The following is a 26,125-nucleotide window of genomic DNA, read 5'->3' as shown; positions in this document are numbered from 1 at the left end:
TACGGCCTACTAACAGTGTCTGCCCCTGCCTGGTGTTTGTCTTAAACTGAATAAAGCTGAGCTTCAACCTTCTGGCTCTCATTAAGTGCTGTGTTTTTAAAAATTGGTGGTTAGGGACTACTAACGGTGTCTGCCCTTCCCTGGTGTTTGCCCTCAACTGAATAAAGCTGAGCTTCCACATTCTGGCTTTCGGCCTATAGTATCAGATATTAAACTGCATTTGGCCTTCAACTTTGGTTACGGCCTACTAACGGTGTCTGCCCCTGCCTGGTGTTTGTCCTCAACTAAATAGAGCTGAGCTTCAACCTTCTGGCTCTCATTAAGTGCTGTGTTTTTAAAAATTGGTGGTTAGGGACTACTAACGGTGTCTGCCCCTCCCTGGTGTTTGCCCTCAACTGAATAAAGCTGAGCTTCCACCTTCTGGCTTTCGGCCTATAGTATCAGATATTAAACTGCATTTGGACTTCAACTTTGGTTACGGCCTACTAACGGTATCTGCCCCTGCCTGGTGTTTGTCCTCAACTGAATAAAGCTGAGCTTCAACCTTCTGGCTTTCGGCCTATAGTATCAGATATTAAACTGCATTTGGCCTTCAACTTTGGTTACGGCCTACTAACGGTGTCTGCCCCTGCCTGGTGTTTGTCCTCAACTAAATAGAGCTGAGCTTCAACCTTCTGGCTCTCATTAAGTGCTGTGTTTTTAAAAATTGGTGGTTAGGGACTACTAACGGTGTCTGCCCCTCCCTGGTGTTTGCCCTCAACTGAATAAAGCTGAGCTTCCACCTTCTGGCTTTCGGCCTATAGTATCAGATATTAAACTGCATTTGGACTTCAACTTTGGTTACGGCCTACTAACGGTATCTGCCCCTGCCTGGTGTTTGTCCTCAACTGAATAAAGCTGAGCTTCAACCTTCTGGCTCTCATTAAGTGCTGTGTTTTTAAAAATTGGTGGTTAGGGACTACTAACGGTGTCTGCCCCTCCCTGGTGTTTGCCCTCAACTGAATAAAGCTGAGCTTCCACCTTCTGGCTTTCGGCCTATAGTATCAGATATTAAACTGCATTTGGCCTTCAACTTTGGTTACGGCCTACTAACGGTGTCTGCCCCTGCCTGGTGTTTGTCCTCAACTGAATAAAGCTGAGCTTCAACCTTCTGGCTCTCATTAAGTGCTGTGTTTTTAAAAATTGGTGGTTAGGGACTACTAACGGTGTCTGCCCCTCCCTGGTGTTTGCCCTCAACTGAATAAAGCTGAGCTTCCACCTTCTGGCTTTCGGCCTATAGTATCAGATATTAAACTGCATTTGGCCTTCAACTTTGGTTACGGCCTACTAACGGTGTCTGCCCCTGCCTGGTGTTTGTCCTCAACTGAATAAAGCTGAGCTTCAACCTTCTGGCTCTCATTAAGTGCTGTGTTTTTAAAAATTGGTGGTTAGGGACTACTAACGGTGTCTGCCCCTCCCTGGTGTTTGCCCTCAACTGAATAAATCTGAGCTTCCACCTTCTGGCTTTCGGCCTATAGTATCAGATATTAAACTGCATTTGGCCTATTAGTGTGTTTGGGCCCTTAAAACAGTGTCTGCTGCTCCTGGGTTTGCTACTCCACTGAACAAAGCAATGCCGCCTGTTTAGTCCTGTTACCAATTTTGAACTGCATTTAGCCTACTTTATTCTTTGGCCCTATATCTGTTTCCTCCTCATCCTGCCTATTGCCCAGCCACTGCTAGATGAGTCTGCTGGTACATTGACCTAGACCACTACATTCCCCTTGCACTCTACACAGCCAGAATCTGACCCTGCTGAAAGTAAGGTTCCCCTTCCCGCATGTTATACCACCTTACACAGGGACAAAGAGGAAGGTGCAGATGAAAGTGCAGGTTCCTTCATCAGGTGGGGGGGCATACTCGTTGGCGACGTCACTGGCACAGGGCCCCTCAGAGTACGCAAAAGTGTCGCTGCTGGTGGGAGGCGCCCCCGCCGTGCAAACACACCGCTGTACTTTGAGGGGCCCTGTGCCAGTGCCAATGCCAATGAGTGGGCCCCCCCTGCTTGCTCAGGATCACAGCACTTGCAACGTTGAAATACTTACCTCTCCCTGCTCCACCGCCGTGACATAGTCCACGATTCCTGGGCCCACTAAAACCTTGAACCAGCCCTACCCCCCACAAATTTGCCAAATGACCCCCAAGTTCCATTGAACAACTATTATTATAAAGTTAATTAAGATTGACAAGCTTCAGAAACAAGAATGGATGTTTTTGGCATTAAAATGGGCACTGTAGGTGTTTTCCTGGCCTCCACTCACTGCCGACTATGCTTCCCCATTGACTTGAATTGGGTTTCGTGTTTCGGTCGATTCCCGACTTTTAGCGATAATCGGCCGACTGCACTTGACTCGACTCTGGACAAAGTCGGGTTTCACAAAACCCGACTCGATCTTTAAAAAATGAAAGTCGCTCAACCCTAGTCCCTGGTTCTCAAGGCCCATTAACACAATTTCTCTGGCCCTGAGCGGGAAGCCATGACTGAGTATATCTCTGATAGTCTTTGTAAAGGGCACATTTGCCTCTCTGTGTCTCCTGTGGCAGCGGGATTCTTTTTTTGTGAAGAAAAAAGATGGTGGTTTACGCTCATGCCTCGATTTTCGAGAATTAAACTAGATCACCGTGAGGAATACTTACCCTCTCCCACTTATTCCTGATTTGTTCAATCAATTGTCTGGGGCCAGTTGGTTCTCTAAGTTAGACCTCAGGGGAGCATATAATCTCATCCATATGTGGGAGGGGGATGATTGGAAAACAGCTTTCCTCACCTCCGAGGGTTTATTTGAGAACCTGGTTATGCCCTTTGGTCTGACTAATGGCCAGTGGTATTTCAGAATTACATTAATCATGTTTTTTCAGATTTCATCGGGCTATTCATGGTGGTGTATCTAGATGATATCCTTATATATTCTGCTGCTAAAATGAAACACATGGGTTATCGCCGTGCTGTCCTCTAGAGGCTCAGGGAGAACTCTCTCTGTGCTAAACTGGAGAATTGTTCATTTTTTGTGCAAGAATTGTCCTTTCTGGGCTGAGGGGTTTCGTATGGACCCTGGAAAGGTACAGGCTATTGTTGATTGGGTGCAACCCAAAGATCTCAAGGGTCTTCAGAGATTTTTGGGGTTTGCCAATTACTATAGAAAATGTATCAAGGGGTTTTCACAGGCGGTTAAACCCCTCACTGATTTAACTTGCAAGGGGGCTGATATAAAAAATTGGTCAGCTCCAGCTTTAGCGGCATTTTCTCCTTTTTTAAAGAATATTTGATGTCTGCTAGTGATGAGCGAGTGTACTCGTTGCTCGGATTTTCCCGAGCATGCTCGGGTGACCTCCGAGTATTTATGACTGCTCGGAGATTTAGTTTTCATCTCGGCAGCTGAATGATTTACAGCTGTTAGCCAGCTTGATTACATGTGGGGATTCCCTAGCAACCAGGCAACCCCCACATCTACTTAGTCTGGCTAGTAACTGTAAATCATTCAGCTGCCGCGATGAAAACTAAATAAGAGCAGTCATAAATACTGAGAAGTCACCCGAGCATGCTCGGGAAAACCCGAGCAACGAGTACACTCGCTCATCACTAATGTCTGTGCCTGTACTGATTCTACCAGATTTGTCTAAGGCATTTATCATGGAGGTGGACGCCTCGGAGTTGGGAGTGGGGGCAGTGTTGTCTCAAGGGCCCATCACGTTAACCACTTTAAGACCCTGTGCCTTCTTTTCTAAAAAGTTTTCCTCTGCGGAAAATAATTATGATGTGGGTAACCGGGAGTTACTAGCCATTAAATTGGCTTTTGTAGAATGGAGGCATTTTTTGGAGGGGGCTGTCCATCGAATCATGGTCATCACGGACAACAAGAACCTGTGTTTTTTTGAGTCGGCCAAATGTTTAACCCCGAGGCAGGCGAGGTGGTCACTTTTTTTTTTCTCGCTTTCAGTTTTCCATCACTTTTAGGCCTGGATCTAAGAATATGAAGGCGGATGCCTTATCCTGCAGCTTGGATCCAATATCTCCTCCTGAACCCCCTTCCTCCATTCTTCAGCATGGGATGGTTGTGGCTGGAGTTTCCTCGGCGTTAAAGCGGGAGATTCGGGAGGCCCAGTCTCTTGCTTCACCTTCCACACTGGATAATGAGTTTTTTGCGCCTGTCCAGTATCGGTTAAGGGTGCTCCGGTAATTCCATGACTCGGCTTTTAGTGGGCATCCAGTAAAGTCGGCCACGCAAAATGCCATCGCTAGGCTGTTTTGGTGGTCTTCATTGGCTTCTGATGTCACTGTACTTGTGTCTTCCTGTGAGACATGTGCCCGCACGAAAACCGGCCGGCCAGGGAATTGGTGCCATTGCCAATTCCAGATAAACCTTGGACCAATCTGTCCATGGATTTTATCATGGACCTTCCTCCTTCTAATGGTAAAATTGTGGTCTGGGTGGTGGATAGGTTCAGCAAATAAGCGCATTTTGTACCATTGGCTGGGATGCCTAATGCAGAAACTTTGTCAAAACTTTTTATCGAGCATGTTGGTTGTGCGATTACATGGTGTGCCTGTGAGTGTGGTCTCTGATAGAGGGGTACAATTTGTATCTTAAGTTCTGGAGGGCTTTTCGTAAAAGGCTGGGTATCAGTTTGACCTTTTCTTCAGCTTATCATCCTGAGACCAACGGTCAGACTGAGAGGACCAATCAATTTTTGGAGCAGATTTTATAGTGCCTTGCCGCATTTCATCATGATGATTGGTGCTCTTTATTGGCAGAATTCGCATTTAGAAATTGTAATCAGTCCACTGGTACTTCCCTGTTCTTTTGCAATTATGGTTTCCACCCCCATTTTAGTGAATTTTCTCAGCTGGATTCGGGGTGTACTGGTGCTGATGTTGCAATTTATCGGTTGGGGGAGGTCTGGGAGGAGGTCCAGAGGAACATTGGGGAGGCTCAGGGCAAGTATAAATTTTTTGCTGATAAACAACGGTCAGTGGGGCCGGATTTCCAGGTGGGGGATAAAGTATGGTTTCCACTAAGAATATAAGGTTGAGGGTTCCTTCTGCTAATTTAGGTCCCAAGTTTATTGGACCTTATGAAATTTTGGAGGTAGTTAATCCTGTTGCCTTTCACCTGTGCTTCCCCCCATCGTTGCGGATCCCAATGTATTCCATAAGGCTCTTTTGAAACCGTGGATCTCCTTCTCAGGGGACTCTCCATCTCGTCCTCCTCCTGTTTTGGTGGATGATCAGACCGAGTATGAGGTGTAACAGATTGTGGATTCTCTGATGCTCCGCTGTTCACTTCAGTATCTGGTCCATTGGAAAGGTTTCGGTCCGGAGGACCGGTCTTGGGTACCGGCTCACTCGGTCCTAGCGGATCGGTTGGTCCGGGCCTTTCATGCTCAGTATCCATATCCAAGGAAACCTGAGGGTCCGGTGGCCCCCCATTGAGAGGGGGGTACTGTCATGATCCAGTCCGGGGCTTGTCTCTGGCTTGAGCAGCTGACCCGTTATCCCCTGATTTGTCTTGTCCTCTGCCCATTTACCTAGGTTCCGTTCCTGTGTTCCTCTGTGACTTTGCTCTTTGTAGTACTTGCCCTCTGTGTTGTGAACCCTTGGTATTTGACTCGACTTGTCCTCTGACCTGTTTGACTGTCTTGGGTCTCAGGCTTTCCTGCTCCCGATCGGCTCTGACTTCTTTGACTTGTTTCTGATCATGTGTATTGCCATGACCTCTGGTACTTCGTTCCCTCTCTGTTGCTGACCTGGCTTTTTCTGACTACTCTTTCACCACCTAGTGACTTCTGCCTGCTGCTCTGTGATTTCACTGTTAGTGTACCTGCTTTCCTTCACCCACACCCCCTGGTGGAGGTTGAATGCTGCGCTGCAGCAGGCATTACACTTAATTGTGTACTGGGTAAATGAAGTGGTGGCCTGGTCTGAGGCAGAAGGCATTCTGGCGCATGTCCTATCACCACCGAGAATTGCTGTACACTTCTCTATGGTGTCTCCTCATCCTACTCAGTTTCCTCCACCACCTCCTCATCTGGTCAGCATCACACCTGCAACACCAACTTCAGCACAACCAGGGGAAAATTACAGCAGGCTGATCTGAAACACATCTGTTTAGAAAGGGACAGGGATCAAATAACAGACCAATGAGTGGTTGGTGTCTCTGAACCTCAAGCCCGGTCTGGTGGTTTGCGATAATGTGCAAAATCTCATAGCAGATTTGGGCCTGGCCAGTTTGATGCACATCCCATGCATGGCACATGTGCTTAATTTGGTTTTGCAGAGCTTCCTTAAAAATTACCCCGATATGTCAGAGCTGCTGCTGAAAGTGTTATCTGTTTGTACTTTTTTCCAACATTCTCACCCAGCTGCTGCTCGCCAGTCTGTGCTGCAGCATCACTTTTGCCTTCCTGCTCATCACCTCATATGTGACGTACCAAGAAGGTGGAACTCCACCTTGCATATGCTGGAGAGACTGCGAGCAGCAGCAGGCATTAGTGGAGTTTCAGCTGCAGCATGCTCTGTGGAAAAACACCACTTCAGCACCAATGAGTGGGCCTCCATGTGGGATGTGTGTGCCGTGTTGCGCTGCTTCGAGTACTCCACCAACATGACTACCACTGATGACGCCATCATCAACTATCCCACTTCTATGCCTGCTTGAAAACACACTTCAGGCCATGATGGATGAGGTGGAGGCACAAAAGGAAAAACAGGCAACATGTACACCATTATTAGGCCAGTTGTCCATACATGGCATGAAAGGTGAGTTCCTGAACCAACAGCAACCATGTATACAACTGTCCAGCCAGGGGACAGATGTGGAAGATGAGGAGGAAGAACCGTGTTCACAGCAAGGTGGACTCAAAGCAACTCGCGGTCATCACTGGAGCATGGCTGGGTGGCTACAGATGGCACAGAAAATACACCTCCCACTGAGGACAGCTTATCATTGCCTCTGGGCATCCTGGCACACATGAGCCAATACATGCTCTGTGCTTGCGCAATTACTGCAAAGTTGGCTGGATTGTTACCAGTGCTGATTATTGGGTGGCCACCCTGCTAGATCCCTTCTGCAATGACAATGTATCATCCTTCTGTTACTGGAGCAAGATTGAAAAAGTGGGAATACCAGCGCAAGCTGGTAGACGTACTACTGACGGCATTCCCACCTGACAGCTTGGGCTCAGTGAAAGAACAAAACAGAAGAGAGAAAGTTGCCTACGCAGCTGAGGCACAGGCAGTACCTTGGAAGGGAGGGTTAGCATGGCCGAAATGTGGAAAACCTTCCTCAGCATGCCACAACATCCTGCACCACCATCTGTTACTGTTTATATTAGTAAGAGGCAGCGTTTCAACTTTATGGTGGAAGAGTATGTGTCCACACATCTCCACGCACTGAATGATGGGTCTATCCCTTTTAACTTTTTGGTCTACAAATTAGACACATGGTCTGAGCTTGCCCTTTATGCCTTGAAGGTGCTGGCCTGCCTTTTGGCAAGTTTACTGTCAGAATGTCTGTTTAGCATGGAAGGGGGTGTGGACACATACAGGTGTGTCTGCCAGTCCACTGTCAATGTGAGCAAGCTCACATTCATTAAAATGAACCAGATGTGGATCCCACAGGACTTGTCCGTACCTTTGACTGACTAGATAAGTATACCAGCCGCACTCATCCGTTGTTATTCTCCACCACAGTTAGTTTGCTCTATTTCCCATTCCCAATATTTTGGCGCCTCCCCAAATTTAAACCCTTAACGACCGCCGATACGCCTTTTAACGGCGGCAGTTAAGGGTGCTTATTTCTCAATGCCGGATTTTAACGGCACTGAGAAACAAGGGTATAGCACTCCCCACCGTTGGAAAATCTCCATGGTCTCAGCTAACAGAGAACATGAGACCCCGGAGAACATGATTCAGGTCAGTTTTTACTGTCACCAGTGATGCTAATAACGACGACCGCAAAAAAAAAAGGCAGATTTCCCATTTATTTCTCTCTCCTCTGATATGATCTAGCATACCAGATAAGAGATAAATGGGCTCCCCCAAGCATCCCTGGACCCTCCAGCTCTGTCCGCCCTCAGCTTCTTCTTCAGGGAAGAAAATGGCAGGCGCACACGCAGTGCGCCAGCTGTGGTCTGCCGGCCACCACCCTGCAACAATAGGAGATTTTTCCTTTTGGTTCATTTTAACCACTGTGATAGACCCTATCACAGTGATCAAAATAGAAAAAATAGTAAATCAAACCCCTTTATCACCCCCTTAGTTAAGGAGAAATAATAAAATAACATATTTTTTCAATTAGGCTTAGGGTTGGGGCTAGGGTTAGGATTGAGGTTGGAATTAGAGCTAGGGTTAGGGTTGGAGTGAGGGTTAGAGCTAGGGTTGTGTTGGGGTTAAGGTTGTGTTGGGGTTACGGTTGGGGTTACGGTTGTGGTGTTGGGGTTACAGTTGTGGTGTTGTTGTTAGGGGTTAGGGTTGTGTTGGGTTTAGGGTTGTGTTGGGGTTAGGGTTGCATTGAGGTTAGAGTTGTGTTGGGGATATGGTTGTGAGAGGTTACATCTGTGTTGGGGTTACGGTTGGGGTGTTGGGGTAAGGGTGGTGTTGGAGTTGGGGTTAGGGTTGGGATTAGGGTTAGAGGTTGGGCTATGTTAGGGTTGGAGTTAGAATTGGGGGGTTTCCACTGTTTAGGTACATCAGAGGTCTCCAAATGCGACATGGCGCTTGCCTTTGATTCCAGCCAGTTTGCTTTCAAAATGTCAAATGGTGCTCCCTCCCTTCTTAGCCCAGCCATGCGCCCAAACAGTGGCTGGTACCCTCATATGTGGAATTGGCGTACTCAGGAGAAATTGCACAACAAATTTTGTAGTCCATTTTCTCCTGATATCCTTATGAAAATAAAAAAGTTTGGCTCCAAAGTAATTTTTTTGGGGGAAAACAGTAAAATGTTCATTTTTTCCTTTCACATTGCTTTAGTTCTTGTGAAGCTCCTAAAAGGTTAATAAACTTCTTGAATGTGGTTTACTTTTGAGCACCTTGAGGGGTGCAGTTTTTAGAATGGTGTCACTTTGTGGTATTTTCTGTCATATTGACCCTCCAAATTAATTTCAAATGTGAGGTGGTCCCTAAAAAAATGGTTTTGTAAATTTTGTTGTAAAAATGAGAAATCGCAGGTGAACTTTTAACCCTTATAACTTCCTAACAAAAATTTTTTTCCAAAATTGCGCTGATGTAATGGAGACATGTGGGAAATGTTATTTATTAACTATTTTGTACGATATGACTGATTTAAGGGCACAAAAATTAAAAGTTTGAAAATTGCAACATTTGCAAAATTTTTGCCAAATTTCCATTTTTTTCATAAATAAACGCAAGTCATATCAAATAAATTTTACCACTAACATGAAGTACAATATGTCATGAAAAAACAGTCTCAGAATCAGTGGGATCCGTTGAAGCGTTCCAGAGCTATAACCTAATAAAGTGACAATGGTCAGAATTGTGAAAATTGGCTTGGTAATTAAGGACAAAGTTGTCTCTATCGCTATGGGGTTAAAAAAACAAAACAGTGTTGGCTACCTCCTCTTTTACCTCTTCCACCTTCACCGCCACGTCCTACACCACCATGTTCTCCTCTACCTCCTCCTCCACTTGGACCTCCGCCTTCTGGCTTAAGATTGTTTTTTTTTTCTTATTCTATGTTATTGTAAAGTAATTCACCTATAAAAAAAAAATTGTGTTGGCTACCTCTTATTTCTTCTCCTGGTTCAAGATTAATATGTTTTTATTCTATGTTATTTAAAGTAATTTCCCTATCCACATTTGTTTACAGAGCAATTGTCCTGATCTTGGGCCCCATTTTGCTTCCTTTTGCAGCCCCTAGCTCTTAATACGACCATTTTGCAGCACCAAATTTGGGCCCCAATGACTTCTATTGGGTTCACGGTCAAGATCTGATCCCCGAACCAAACGTTGGACTACAGTTTGGCTGAACCAGACAAACCCAAACATCCACAGGTCCGCTCTTCCCTACCAGCAACCAAATTAAATGATATACCATTCAAAGATTCATACTGACACAGCAGGAAACTAATGGGGTGGCAACAATGGTGCTCCTCTCAGGCAGGTGTGCAGGAATTATTAGTGGCACAGCAAGTCTCTTACAACGGCATGTCTCTGAGGTCAGGCAGCGGAACATCACATTAGACATAAGGCGCACATGAACAGCAGGAACTCTATTCAGGCTGGAGCCCCCTGATTGGTCACGCAAGGTTTAACTCTTGCATGCTGCAAGGTTTAACTCTTGCATGCTACAAGCTATTGATTCATGGGGTGAACTTATTTTTTAATCTAAAATATTTTCTGGTGGAAAAGAAAAATACAGAACTAAAATAAGTGGTTGCATAAATATGCTCACCCTCAGACCAGGTACATACGATCCACAGTAGCAGCGCTTTGGGGACAGCACATGTTCGTTGCGTCCAAAGCTTTGGCATCTATTGAATGCAGGTGAATCCGCATGTGTTCACCTACGTTCAATACATTCTATGGATGAAATTTGCGGAGACTCTCCACATGAGAAATTAACCTTCTGCGGTATCGAAAGACACGCCGCATGTCCTTCTCCGGGGGTGAAGACGACGGGGCCACATACCTTGCCTTAGCTCCTGAATCCGCTCTCAGTCTGTACCCTTCCCACACACAGTGAAGATGGGAGCTGTAGTGTACCATAATACACTAACCAGACTAACAAGGTAACAATGTAATATGAACAGGGATAATGAAAAATGCCAAACATACAAATATACTCACTCAGACAACAGAGGAATGCTCCAGGGAGTGGAGGATGGGGTTAAACCAAAGCAGGGGAAGAAAGGGAATAATCACACACTCAAAACCTAGCAATGGTCAAAGATAAATCCACCAAATGCCTTCTCCAATAGTAACCACCACCAACTTCCAGCCATGCAGCAAAAGCTAGCTAGGAGATGGAAGTGGCTAACAGTGCACAGCTGAGAGCCTTAACGCAGGAAAGCTTCCAGGACTTCTGAGATGAGCAGATAAACCCCTGTACTGCAAAAAAATAAATTTACACCATTTAGTATGAAGGAGAAGTGCTTATAATTAGGGTTGAGCGAAATTTACTTTTTCAGGATCGAGTCGGGTTTCGCGAAACCCGACTTTGTCAAAAGTCGGGTCGGGTGAAATCGGCCGATTATTGCGAAAAGTCGGGGATCCGACCGAAACACGAAACCCAATGCAAGTCAATGGAGAATCAAAGTCGGCAGTGAGTGGAGGACAGGAAAACACCAACAGAGCCCATTTTAATGCCAAAAACATCAATTCTTGTTACTTAAGCTTGTCAATCTTAATTTACCTTATAATAGTTAGCCATTGAAAATTTGGGGGTCATTTGGCAACAGTTGTGGGGGGAGTAGGGCTGGAACAAGTTTTTCGTGGGCCCAGGAAACGCGGACTACGTCACGGCGGTGGAGCAGGGAGAGGTAAGTATTTCAACTTTGCAAGTGCTGTGATCCTGAGCAAGCAGGGGGGGCACACTCGTTCGCATTGCCACTGGCACAGGGCCCCTCAAAGTACGGCGTAGTGATTGACGGCGGGGGAGCCTCCCACTGGCAGAGACACTTTTGCGTACTATGAGGGGCCCTGTGCCAGTGACGTCGCCAATGAGTATGCCCCCCCACCTGTTGAAGGAACCTGCACTTTCATCTGCACCTTCCTCTTTGTCCCCGTGTAAGGTGGTATAGTATGCGGGAAGGGGAACCTGAGTTTCAGCAGGGTCAGATTCAGGCTGTGTAGAGTGCAAGGGGAATGTAGTGGTCTGTGTCAATGTACCAGCAGACTCATCTAGCAGTGGCTGGGCAATGGACAGGAATGAGGAGGAAACACAGATATAGGCCCAAAATAAAAAAAAGTAGGCTAAAAGCTGTTAAAAATTGGTAACAGGAGTAAACAAGCGGCATTGGTTTGTTCAGTGGAGGAGAACAACAATCAGCGGCAGACACCGTTAGTAGGCCCAACCAAACAAGTAGGCCAAATGCAGTTTCATATTCTAAATATAGGCCGAAAGCCTGAAGATTGAAGCTCAGCTTTGTGTAGTAGAGGAAAACAAGAGGCAGCAGCAGCCAACGTTACTAGGCCCAAACCAAGAACTAGGCCAAATGTAGTTTCATATTGTTGTTACAGGCCGAAAGCCTGAAGCTTCAAGCTCAGCTTTGTTTAGTAGAGGAAAACAAGAGGCGGCAGCAGACAATGTTACTAGGCCCAACCCAACAAGTAGGCCAAATGCAATTTAATATTTGAAACGGGACAACAGTTGAAGTTCAGCTTTGTTCAGTGAAGGAAAAAAAAGAAGCAGCGGCAGACACCGTTATTACGCCCAAATAATAAAGACAGTGGTAGTAGGCGCAAAGTATTAAATGGAGGCCAGGGCCCCTGTATATTTTAACTATCATCTATCATTTCAAATAATTCGTATTGGCAGTGCCATTTAAGGTTTTAACCGCACAGACTGCACAGTGGTGGAGCTGGGAGAGGTAGTATTGCAAGTGGTAGAGCACTGTTCAAGTTGGGGGGAACACTCTCGTGGGCGACGGTACTGGCACAGGGTCCCTCATATTACGACGGTGTAATATGAGTAGTGGTTCAGTGTCTCCCCCAAAAAAAAATGAGGAAGTCTGGTGGAAGAGGCTGTGGGCGGGGGTTGCCAGCTGGTACAGATGGTGCTGGTGGTGCTGCATCTCGTGGTAGTGGCAAAAGCACAGTAGCACCTAAGGCTGGAGGTGTTCAGCCTGTGTCATCGTCTGGCTACACAAGTCCTCGAAGGCTCCCTTACCTGGGAGTAGGAAAACAGCTTTTAAAGCCGGAGAAGCAGGAAAAAGTGTTGTCTTTCCTTGCTGTCTCACCCTCTAGCTCTTTCGCCCCCTCTTCCCAAAGTTCTAAATGTAAGAGCAGCCAGTCGTCAGTGGATGCTCCCGGTCAGGAAAAAGACGTTTCCTTGTGTCCTTCTCCCAAACCAAAAGTGAAGGATGCATCAGGCGACACTACAGGTTACTCCATGGAGCTCTTTACACATACTGTGCCTGGGCTAGAAAGGGAAATTGTACACTGCCAATTACAAGAAGAATCGGACATGGAGTGCACTGATGCACAGCCACAGCTACATTGTGATGCTGTTCCATTGACTCTGATCACTACATTGCCCTCGCAGTTTGCTGAGCCAGAATGTGACCCTGATGAGACTATGGTGCCCTGTCCCGAACGCTATAGCACCTTACACGGTGACACTGAGGAAGGTGCACATGACATTGAGGAGGAGGTGATAGATGACCCAGTTGTTGATCCAGATTGGCAGCCATTGGGGGAAGAGGGTGCCACTGCCACTAGCTCAGAAGCGGAGGAGGATGATCCGCAGCAGCCATCTACATTGCAACAGCTGTCATCTGGCAGGCCCGTATCAGGTCAAAAATGTTTGCGAAAAACAAAAACAGTTTTAGGAGAGCATGGCCATTCGGTGAAAGTAGCACAGCGCACAATGCCTGAAAAGGTTTTCGATAGTAGGAAGAGTGTAGTGTAGCAATTTTTTAACCAAGATCAGAATGATCAGTCAAAAGTTATCTGTAAGAAATGCTCAAAGACCTTTAGCAGAGAGAAGAATCTTCAAAATTTAAATACAACGTGAATGCTTAGACATTTAACCAGCATGCACTTGCAAGCCTGAACTAACTACCAAATGTCTCGTACCGTTGGTACACCTGCTCGGAATGAAGGTAGTCAGCAATGCTACATTGCTTCCCTCACTGTAAGCCCACCGGTTAGGACACCACCAGCAGCAAATGTGGAGGTATCGTTGTAAGGCCAAAGCAGTCAGGGAATCACAAGGTTATTGGTAGGAAAGACTGTATGTAGGCCAACAACAAGAATACCATAACAAACTCTCTCTCAATCTGCCATGTCCACCACCACCACCGCTAGTTCCACCATATGCAGCTCTCCAGTCCAGCTCACCCTACAAGAGACTCTCGTTAGGAAAAGAAAGTACTCATCCTCTCATCCGTGTACACAGGATTTGAACGCCCACATTGCTATACTAATCTCATTACAGATGATGCCCTACCGGTTGGTTGAAAGCGAAGCTTTCAAAGACCTGATGGCCCACGCAGTACCACGCTATGACCTACCCAGTCGCCACTTCTTTGAGAGAAAAGCCATCCCAGCCCTCCACCAGCATGTCAAAGACCGCATTGTCCATGTCTTGAGGCAATCAGTCAGTGGAAAGGTGCACCTCACAACAGATGCATGGACCAGTAGGCATGGCGGGGGACGTTACGTGTCCATCACGGCGCACTGGGTTAATGTGTAGGATGCAGGGTCCACAGGGGGCAGCCATACTGGGACAGTTCAGCCTATCCCACAGTCTAAGGAAACAGTTGGCATAAGGCGTTTGCCACTCCTCCTCCTCCAGAAGCGAAAGCTCGTGCACAGAGCGCAGTCGCCCTACCACTCCATCTGCAGCTGCCAGTGTTGCACACGGGGTGTCCCATTATCGAACAGCTAGTGGTAAGCGTCAGCAGGCTGTGTTTGAAATGAAGTGTTTGGGCGACAAAAGACACACCGCGGAAGTACTGGTGGAGTACTTGCAGCAACAAACTCAGTCATGGCTGAGCAGTGTACATCTTGAGGCAGGCAAGGTATTCAGTGATAACGGAAGGAATTTTATGGCTGCCATAGCCCTTTCAGAACTGAAACACATACCTTGCCTGGCTCACACCTTTAACCTGGTGGTGCAGGGCTTCCTCAAAAATTATCCAAAGTTACCAGCCCTGCTCCTGAAGGTGCGAAGACTTTGCTCGCACATCTGCCAGATGCCCATACACTCCAGCCGTATGCTGAACCATCAGCGATCACTGAATCTTCCCCAGCACCGCCTAATAATCGACGTTGCAACAAGGTGGAACTCCACACTGCACATGCTTCAGAGGCTGTGCAAACAGAGGTGTGCTGTAATTTATTTGTGGGAGGATACACGGGCAGGCACTTGGATGGCAGACATGGAGTTGTCTGGTGTGCAGTGGTCGACGCCATCATAAGCATTAACATCCCACTTTTGCACCTGCTGATGCAAAGTTTGACGCACATTAAAGAGCCGGCGTCTGCAGCCGAGGAGGAGGGAAACCTTGATGACAGTCAGCCATTGTCTGCTCAGGGAACTGTCCAGGACGAATTGGCGGACGAAGAGGATGAGGAGGAGGATGATGGGGATGAATATGTATGGGAGGAGGATGATTCTCAGGTGGCAATAGAAACTGGTGGCATTGCAAGGTCTGGTACAGGTTTATTGCGGGACACTTGTGATGTTGATTTGCAAGAAAGTGGTCCTCAACCCAGCAGAAACAGTTAATTGACTCCTGGAACATTGGCCCACATGGCTGAGTATGCCTTGCGTATCCTAAAAAGGGACCCCCGCATTGTTAAAATGATGACCGATGACGACAACTGGTTGGCCTGCCTCATGGATACAAGATATAAAGGAAAACTGCAAAATATCATGCCACATGAGAACCTAGGTCAAATATTGGCTACCAAACAAGCAACTCTTGTAGATCGTTTGGTTCAGGCATTCCCAGCACACAGCGGCGGTGATGGTTCTCACACGAGCTGCAGGGGGCAACATCGCAGAGGTGCAAGAGGTGCAGAAATCCGAAGTGGCGTTGGACAGAGGGGTTTTATGACAAGGTTGTGGAATGATTTCGCAATGACCGCTGACACGACAGGGACAGCTGCATCGATTCAAATTGACAGGAGACAGCATTTGTACAGTATGGTTACAAACTACTTTTCCGCCCTTATCGATGTTCTCCCTCACAGGTCATTCCCCTTTGATTACTGGGCATCTAAACTAGACACCTGGCCTGAATTGCCAGAATATGGATTACAGGACCTCGATTGCCCTGCTGTCAGTGTGCTTTCAGAAAGAGTGTTCAGTGCTGCTGGTTCAATACTGACCGAAAAAAGGACACGTCTGGCTAACAAAAATGTTGATTAGCTAACCTTCATTTAAATTAACCAATCATGGATTTCACATTCTTTTGCCCCACCTTCCCCTGCTGACACGTAGCTTGCCTGAAAGATGACTTGCTTTTGTGGGGAGACACTGAACCCCAACTCTGGCCCTGTGGTATAACACAACACTATGAACGTGGCAGAAAGTGGCTGCCTGATATACAACGCACTAGCAGTACAGCTGAATATACACTGTGTGAGAATTTGAATCTCCATTTTTTGGGGGGAGACCCTGAACCCTAACTCTGGCCCTGTGGTATAACACAACACTATGAACGTGGCAGAAAGTGGCTACCTGACATATGACACACTAGCAGTACTGCAGAATATAAACTGTGTGAGAAATACTATCTCACTTTTGGGGGGAGACACTGAACCACAGCTCTGGCCCAGTGGTATAACACAACACTATGAACCTGGCAGAAAGTGGCTGCCTGATATATGACACACTAGTAGTACAGCAGAATATAAACTGTGTGAGAATTACTATCTCACTTTTGGGGGGAGACACTGAACCACAACTCTGGCCCAGTGGTATAACACAACACTATGAACGTGGCAGAAAGTGGCTGCCTGATATATGACACACTAGCAGTACTGCAGAATATAAACTGTGTGAGAAATACTATCTCACTTTTGGGGGGAGACACTGAACCACAGCTCTGGCCCAGTGGTATAACACAACACTATGAACCTGGCAGAAAGTGGCTGCCTGATATACGACACACTAGCAGTACAGCAGAATATAAACTGTGTGAGAAATACTATCTCACTTTTGGGGGGAGACACTGAACCACAACTCTGGCCCAGTGGTATAACACAACACTATGAACGTGGCAGAAACTGGCTGCCTGATATATGACACACTAGCAGTACTGCAGAATATAAACTGTGTGAGAAATACTATCTCACTTTTGGGGGGAGACACTGAACCACAGCTCTGGCCCAGTGGTATAACACAACACTATGAACCTGTCAGAAAGTGGCTGCCTGATATACGACAGACTAGCAGTACAGCAGAATATAAACTGTGTGAGAATTACTATCTCACTTTTGGGGGGAGACACTGAACCACAGCTCTGGCCCAGTGGTATAACACAACACTATGAACCTGGCAGAAAGTGGCTGCCTGATATATGACACACTAGCAGTACAGCAGAATGTAAACTGTGTGAGAATTATTATCTCACTTTTGGGGGGAGACACTGAACCACAACTCTGGCCCAGTGGTATAACACAACACTATGAACGTGGCAGAAAGTGGTTGCCTGATATATGACACACAAGCAGTACTGCAGAATATAAACTGTGTGAGAAATACTATCTCACTTTTGGTGGGAGACACTGAACCACAACTCTGGCCCAGTGGTATAACACAACACTATGAACCTGGCAGAAAGTGGCTGCCTGATATATGACACACTAGCAGTACAGCAGAATATAAACTGTGTGAGAATTATTATCTCACTTTTGGGGGGAGACACTGAACCACAACTCTGGCCCAGTGGTATAACACAACACTATGAACGTGGCAGAAAGTGGCTGCCTGATATATGACACACAAGCAGTACTGCAGAATATAAACTGTGTGAGAAATACTATCTCACTTTTGGGGGGAGACACTGAACCACAACTCTGGCCCAGTGGTATAACACAACACTATGAACCTGGCAAAAAGTGGCTGCCTGATATACGACACACTAGCAGTACAGCAGAATATAAACTGTGTGAGAATTATTATCTCACTTTTGGGGGGAGACACTGAACCACAACTCTGGCCCAGTGGTATAACACAACACTATGAACGTGGCAGAAAGTGGCTGCCTGATATATGACACACAAGCAGTACTGCAGAATATAAACTGTGTGAGAAATACTATCTCACTTTTGGGGGGAGACACTGAACCACAACTCTGGCACAGTGGTATAACACAACACTATGAACGTGGCAGAAAGTGGCTGTAATTATTATAAAAAAAAAAAAAAAAATTACTGCAATAACACGCTCCCTAGTCCCTACAATGATCTCAGGACAAGTATGGCAGCAATAAAAAGGACTTCAGAACAAAAAAGTGTGGACAAATAAACAAGACAGGTAACTGTGCAGAAAGGAGCAACAGGATTTTTGCTTTGAAAAAAGCAGTTGGTTTGCACAGCACCGTGCACACAGCTATGCAGCTGCTGCACTAAAATACGACCTCCACTGTCCCTGTGCAAAAAGGTGGTGTGGGACAGTGAAAATCGCTCCAGCACAAGCGGTTTGGGGGTTTATATTTCCTCCCTAACTCTGTCCCTGCTTCTGACTAACTGCAGCAAACTCTCCCTATGCTCAGATCGGCAGAAGTAAGATGGCGGTCGGTGGGAACGCCCCTTTATAGCCCCTGTGACGCCGCAGAAAGCAAGCCAATCACTGCCATGCCCTTCTCTAAGATGGTGGGGACAGAGACCTATGTCATCACGCTGCCCACACTCTGCGTCCTCCTTCATTGGATGAAAAACGGCGGTAACAGCGTCATACGAAACGCGACTTTGGCGCTCTGATCGTGTACCGCATGGCCGATCCCACACTAGGATCGGTTCGGGTTTCATGAAACCCGACTTTGCCTAAAAGTCGGCGATTTCTGAAAATGACCGTTCCGTTTCGCTCAACCCTACTTCTAATCAGTGCAGGAGTAGGAGAAATCAGACGCTGCGGTCTTCTGGCTCCTCTCGGTTGCGGTAAACCTGTGACACCATAAACTTGTAAGGATGCACATGATCCAATCATCGGAGATACTGGCAGCATGCTTTAATTGTTTTCTCATGCAGAATTGGTACAGAATATGGGTGATATTAAAGATGGAAAAAATTCTGAAATTTTTCTTCTCAGTGTGATTTTTTTTTACACAGCAAAAACCTGACATTTTAATTGTAGACTTTGTATATCAACTGTACGCTTTGGCCACATCTTTTTTTTCCATTAGCTTATATGCTTGGAACATCTTCCAACATATCCAATGCTATTCATCATCCATAAATTCCTATTTTAATATACTAAAAATATAATTTTTTATGATTATTATTATTATTATTATTATTATAAATTTTTAAACTCTAGTTTACATAGATGGATATTCACTATAAGGGCAGAGTCAGAGGGCCGTATAACTCTTGCGATAACCGCATCACACTGCACAGACTGGCCTGGCACCTCTCCTGACCTGAGCAACACAGCATAATGGATTACTATGCAGCTGTTAAGCTCAGGTCAGGAGAGCCGACAGCCAGTAGGAGTTTTACAATGCGATTCTCGCATGAGAAATACGGCAGTGTGTCTCTTCCCTAAAGCAACTATATTACGTTACACAAGTTTTATTTTTTACATGCAGTGTATAATATACCTCACTTATCTATATACTAAACATAATAAAAATCCATCTTAGCTAAGAAACTAAAAAAAAAGTTTACTTTCTTTTGATTTGTCTTATAGGTGGACGATTCATGGATTTCTAACTGCACCAAGTATGAGTGCGCAAAGACCGCTGTAGGTGCCATGATTCTGGGTTCTAGTGTTGTCTGCCCTCCTTTTAATAGCAGTGAATGTCTAAAGGTTTGTGTTTTCAGTATTAAAGACATGCATGGTTTAATCCACAACACTAGTAAATGAGCTGTGGACATCCAAAATGTAATTTGTTCTTTATTTTGATTCGGCAAAGTACTGATGTTTACAGCTGATTGTTAGCATTCAATAAGAGGTATCCAACAGGTGGGTTCACTGATTGTCCAGATTGTTTTTATTACTTTTTTTTTATAAGAAATAATCGCCATACAAATGGCAGTGTTACTAAATGCCAGTCCTCAAGCACCGCCAATAAGTCTAGATTTCACACATTATTTATCCCTGATGCAAATTAAATCAAATTTACAAACCTGGCAATGCTCCTGAACCGATTTTCATGTTGTCAGTTGTAGGAAGTAAAGGTACCTTCACACTAAGCGACTTTACAATGATAACGATAGCGATCCGTGACGTTGCAGCGTCCTGGATAGCGATATCGTTGTGTTTGACACGCAGCAGCGATCAGGATCCCGCTGTGAGATCGCTGGTCGTTGCTGAAAGTCCAGAACCTTATTTCGTCGCTGGATCTCCCGCTGACATGGCTGGATCGGTGTGTGTGACACCGATCCAGCGATGTCTTCACTGGTAACCAGGGTAAACATCGGGTTGCTAAGCTCAGGGCCGCGCTTAGTAACCCGATGTTTACCCTGGTTACCATTGTAAATGTTAAAAAAAAACAACACATACTCATATTCCGGTGCCCGGCGTCCGCTTCCCTGCACTCCTCCTGCATCCTGTGTAAGTGCCGGCCGTAAAGCAGAGGGGTGACGTCACCGCTGTGCTCTGTGGGAGATGCCGGAGATGTTCGGCGCTGACACAGGATGCAGGAGGAGTGCAGGGAAGCGGACGCCGGGCACCGGAATGTGAGTATGTGTTTTTTTTTTTTTACTTTTACACTGGTAACCAGGGTAAACATCGGGTTACTAAGCGCGGCCCTGCGCTTAGTAACCCGATGTTTACCCTGGTTACCCGGGGACTTCGGCATCGTTGGTCGCTGGAGAGCGGTCTGTGTGACAGCTCTCCAGCGACCACACAACGACTAAACAGCAACGCTGCAGCGATCGGCATCGTTGTCTGTATCTCTGCAGCGTCGCTTAGTGTGAAGGTACCTTAAGTTACAGTAACCATTAAAGGCATCTATAGAGCTACAAATTTGTCACAGTGTCACAATATATAAACTTTTCCTCCCCTTCTATTTTCTCTAGGGCTTTCCTTTTACATTAATTGCAGTGCATGACCCATAGCCTTCTGGGGCTGTAAAAATACTTAAAAGTGTAGTCACATGCTAACATTTCTTTTAATCATAAATGTTTGTTTATTTATTTAATGTAATAATCGAATCTCTTTTTATATTATACTTTAAACCCTTAATGACCAGAGGTATTTTTGCTTTTGCATTTTCATTTTTTGCTTCCTTTCTTCCCAGAGCCATACCTTTTTTATTTTTTGGTCAAAATGGCCATGTGAGGGCTTGTTTTTTGCAGAACGTTGGTTTTAATATATCATGTACTGGAAAACAGGAAAAATTTCCAAGTGCAATGAAATTGCAAAAACCGTGCAATCTCACAGTTGTTGTTTTTTTTTCCCATGTTCCCTAAATGCCAAAAACTGACCTGCCATTATAATTCTCCAGGTCATTACGAGTTCATAGACACCAAACAATGTCTAGGATCTTTTTTATTTAAGTGTTGAAAAATTCTAAAGTTTGTTTAAAAAAATTGCGCGATTTTCAAAGACCCATAGTGTCTCCATTTTTCGTGACCTGCGTTTGGGAGAGGGCTTATTTTTTGCATGGCGAGCGGATGTTTTTAATGATACAATTTGGTGAAAATGCGATATTTTAATCTCTCTTTCTTGCATTTTAATGCAATGCTGCGGCAACCAAAAAAGTAATTCTGGTGTTTTAACTATTTTTCTCGTTACGCCATTTAACGTTCATGTTAATTCTTTTTTTATATTGATAGATTGGGCGATTTTAAACACGGCGATACCAAATATGTGTATATTTGATTTATTTTAATTGTTTTATTTTGAATGGGGCGAAATGTTTTTTAAACATTTTTTTACTTTTTGCATGCTTGAATAGTCTTCATGGGAGACTAGAAGCTGCACTACTATGATTGACTCTGCTACATACAGGCGATGATCAGATCGCCTGTATATAGCAGAAATGCTCACTTGCTATGAGTACCGACTACCGGGCATCGCTCATAGCAATCTGGCAGTGACAACCATAGAGGTCTGCTGGATACCACTGGTTGTCATGCCAATCCATCGGTGACCCGAGTCAATGATGGGAGATGATGGGAGGGATTTCCAGCTCGCTTCTCTGAAGCACAAGTTGCATGCCGCTGTTAGGCTGCCGTCACACTAGCAGTATTTGGTCAGTATTTTACATCAGTATTTGTAAGCCAAAACCAGGAGTGGGTGATAAATGCAGAAGTGGTGCATATGTTTCTATTATACTTTTCCTCTAATTGTTCCACTCCTAGTTTTGGCTTACAAATACTGATGTAAAATACTGACCAAATACTGGTAGTGTGATGGCAGCCTTAGAGATTGACAGCAGCATTTAACTAGTTAACAGCCGCGGGTGGATCGCGATTCTACCTGTGGCTGTTGTGGGCACATGTCAGCTGTATATATCAGCTGACATGTGCCCAGAAATGTGCGGGCTCAGCACCAGAGCCGCACCAAACAGGGAGAGTCTGACATCAGCGTACTATTACGTCGGATGACAGAAAGGGGTTAATGACATCACTTGCAGGGCCAGTCTCTGCTCGCTGGATTTTCTCCTTACAAAGCGCACTGACAGTGCCGGTTCGTCACTTATCATCAGAGTCGGTGAGGGAGTGCGCTATCACTGAATATTATAAAGAATATTGCACATGACAAGATTCTAATAAGCATATGTCAGAATTGACAACTGATACAAGCTCAGTCAAGCAGGGACTAACCCAGCCCCCAAAATGGATATCACTTATGATGTTTTATTTTAGGGTGGGGGAAGAGGCTGCTTAAGTTACCGTAGCCTCTTCCCCATGATGGCTATTTTGAGTATCCCAGCATGCACTTGGGGTTATCAAACAAGGCATAACCAAACAGGAATAAAATAATTAAAAAACTAAAGCAGATAGATATAGCAGTGAGAAAACGATAGGACATTTTTAATCAAAGTATTTTATAAAACAGATTAGATTATTACATAACATACACAGACATTTAGTATTAGACTCAATTTCAGTTTTGGACCACACCTTTAAAAATATCTATGTTAATCGAAATAAGATTCTACAAACTACCAATTATGCAAGATAGGACCACAATTTTCTGAATGCTGTCCAATCTTCTGTATCCATTACTCCAAAAAAAAACCCTGTTAGCTCTCCTGATAAGTCTATTCTAGCAAATATCGTAACTGTATTCCCTAAGATGATGTTGAAACATTTTTTAAGTAATTCTTCATGGAAACTTATGAAAAAAATAATTAAACTTAACTGAGTATTATAAGTTTTGGTATTCCTGATCTTGACACTTTTACAACTCATGAACACTTAGCAATAGATATTAGAAATACCACCGGACTTATCTATTACATTTTATAATTTCAATAGATGCCTTTTAGCCCTTTTTATTGTTTATTTAGTGATGAGCGAGTGTGCTTGTTACTCGGGTTTTTGGCGTATGCTCGAGTGATCTCCCGAGTATTTTGGGTGTGCTCATAGATTATGTTTGTGTTGCCGCAGCTTCATGATTTGTGGCTGTTAGACAACTGGAACACATGCAGAGATTGCCTGTTTGTTAGGGAATCCCCACATGTATTCAGGCTGTCTATCAGCCGCAAATCATGCAGCTGCGGCAACACAAACATAATCTATGAGCACACCCAAAATACTCGGAGAACAACCGAGCATGCTCAGAAATCTCGAGTAACGAGTACACTCGCTCATCACTAATAATAATATCTAAGAGTGAGTATTGTGTTATGTCTTAATTGGAAATCATAGGTGCAGATTCTCGTACTAACTTAACACTTCAATAAATTCTTAAGTGTACTCGTAATTGAGACAGATTAAGGTAGGTGCTATACCATGCCAATTAAGTTTAATAAGTCCAGTTCAATATGTAGTGCTCAGTATCCATATGTGATAAATAGACCAGGATTTTATACAAAATAGGTAGCATAAAGTCTGAGAATAGGCACGGCACTCACTAGTAATCTCTTGAAGCTTGTATTCCATTAAAAATGCATGAGTCCCCTGTCCATTGGGGTCAACAGGCTTGGAGAGCTTTTTGGCCACAGAGAGCTCCGGTATGGCTATTTCATGTCTCTTGGGATGCTTCTACAGGTGTTGTATTCTGCAAGGAGGAAGTTTTGCACTCCTGTCTTCCCAAAGGTCATTGAATTTATGTTTTCTTGATATGCAAATTTTCTCTTCAGAGAGGAAGTGGACATGAACTCTAGTGTCACCTATTGGAGGTAGCAATTCTACAAATCATAATTGACCTTGAAATATGACTTAGAATAAAAGTCAAATCAGAATCTCAATTTGTAGACACAGTGTTTCGGGGGTATTTCCCCTCGTCAGTACAAAGTATGAGATCTGATTTGGATAGGTGAAAGGGTAAGATTGGGTTCTAAGGAGTAAGGTTTCTCCTTGTGGGGAGTGACATGCCAGATCTGGAATACCAGTATGAGCAGACTTAAACACATTGCATCCTCCGCAGGGAAAATAAATAAGCAAATTGTATCTTTAGAGAGGAAGAGGACTTGAACCCTAGTGCCACCTATTGGAAGTAGCAATCCAACAAGTTATTATTGACCCTTTAACACCCAGCTAAATCCGATCTCATACTTTGTACTGGTGAGGGTAATACCTCAAAACACTGTGTCTACAAATTGAGAATCTGATTTGGCTTTTATCATAGGTCATATTTCAAGGCTCGTTAAAGGGTCAATAATAACTTGCAGGATTGCTACTTCTAATAGGTGGCACTAGAGTTCTTCCTCTCTGAAGAGACAATTTGCATATTTAGGTTCCCAGAGGAGCATACAAGGCATTTAAGTCTCCTCATACTGAAACGCCATACCTGGCATGTTACTTTCCACAAGGAGAAACCTTACCCCTAAGTTCCCCGTTTTCTTGATGGACTAAAAACTTCAAAAGATAATTGGCCTGTGCCATGCCTATTTTTGAACTTTGCAATAAATTAATAAATCTGCTTTAAAATTAAGAAAATCAATGTTGAGCACATTATTTTTTGATTTGCCGTTTTCATTTACTTTTAGAATGGAGGCTCTATACAGACGTATAATGATGGCTGCTGCAAGATATGTAAGTGCACAAAGCTGCATTGTATGCTAGTCTATGCTTTATATTGGAGAGCTGTGGTTTATTTAACTCACTTGCTGGGACATAAGAAAGGGAAGAAGCATGCAACGGCCACTCTAATCAAGTTTTATTTCTTTAACCACTAGCACTCACAGGCCTTGCTTTTTCATGGCTTACTACCTGGTGAATGAATTAACCTCACTGTTCTGGAGTATAACTTTTTCCCTGAAAAAAACAGAGAAGCGGCAATAGCACATATCTGAGTCACATTAAATTTAGTGTGAATCAAAAAGCTATAACTATTACAAGCCAATATAAATTTTAGACTTGGAACTCCAAAATATTCAGCCAACGAATCGAAAGCAATAGCTATAGAGGTATAAATATTGAGGCTACATTCAGCACAGTTCTCCACTTGGTGAAAGCTCATCTTATTGTTACTCTATGATAATAGTTCAGCAAATTAAAAAATACCATCACTACCTTAGTACAATTTAATAGATGTGCAAAAACATCAACATTTTTTATATATATTGGATAAAGAGTCTATATAAGTTTACACACACCTGTTAAAATGCTGTGTTTTTGCCATGTAAAGTAAATCATGCCAAAAAAGAATCATTCCAGAGCTTTTTCCACCTTGAAAAACAAACTGAAATCATTTTATGTGAGGAAATAAAAATAACAAAATTAAAATAATGTGGTTACATAAATGTGAGCACCCTCTTATAATTTGGGATGTGGTTGTGTTCAGAATTAGCTGATAACATTTACTGTTAAATAGTAATCATTACACAACTGCCAGTATTTAATGTGATTCTGATTAGCCCCATATAAGGTTTAGCTGTTTCAGTAGGATTTTCAGTTGCATTTTTCAGTAAAAGCCACAGTCTTTAAACAGTTTTTTACACAACAAAAGGATCTTATTCTTGAAAGTTATCCATCGGTAGAAGGGTATAACATGTTTTTCTAATTATATATCCCATGAAACACTATGAAGCTGGTCATCAAGAAGTGGCTTAAATTTGGCTCAACAGTTACATTACCTAGTCCTTCAAAAATTGATGAACACACAAAAAGAAA

General features: G+C 44.3%; 1 protein-coding gene across 1 annotated transcript in view; it reads left to right on the top strand.

Annotated features, from left to right (window-relative positions):
- The window catches only part of OTOGL (otogelin like), a 332,429-nt gene that overhangs the window by 288,050 nt on the left and 18,254 nt on the right, over positions 1–26,125 (top strand). The window contains exons 52-53 of the mRNA XM_077262892.1: positions 19,581–19,700; positions 25,000–25,045. Of these exons, the coding sequence (XP_077119007.1) occupies positions 19,581–19,700; positions 25,000–25,045 (166 nt within the window). The remainder of the gene's footprint in view (positions 1–19,580; positions 19,701–24,999; positions 25,046–26,125) is intronic.

The sequence above is a fragment of the Ranitomeya variabilis genome, chromosome 5 (genome assembly GCF_051348905.1).
Source record: "Ranitomeya variabilis isolate aRanVar5 chromosome 5, aRanVar5.hap1, whole genome shotgun sequence".
NCBI lineage: Eukaryota > Metazoa > Chordata > Amphibia > Anura > Dendrobatidae > Ranitomeya > Ranitomeya variabilis.
The sequence above is the reverse complement of the archived record's forward strand: the minus strand, read 5'-3'. Positions and strand labels throughout refer to the sequence as shown.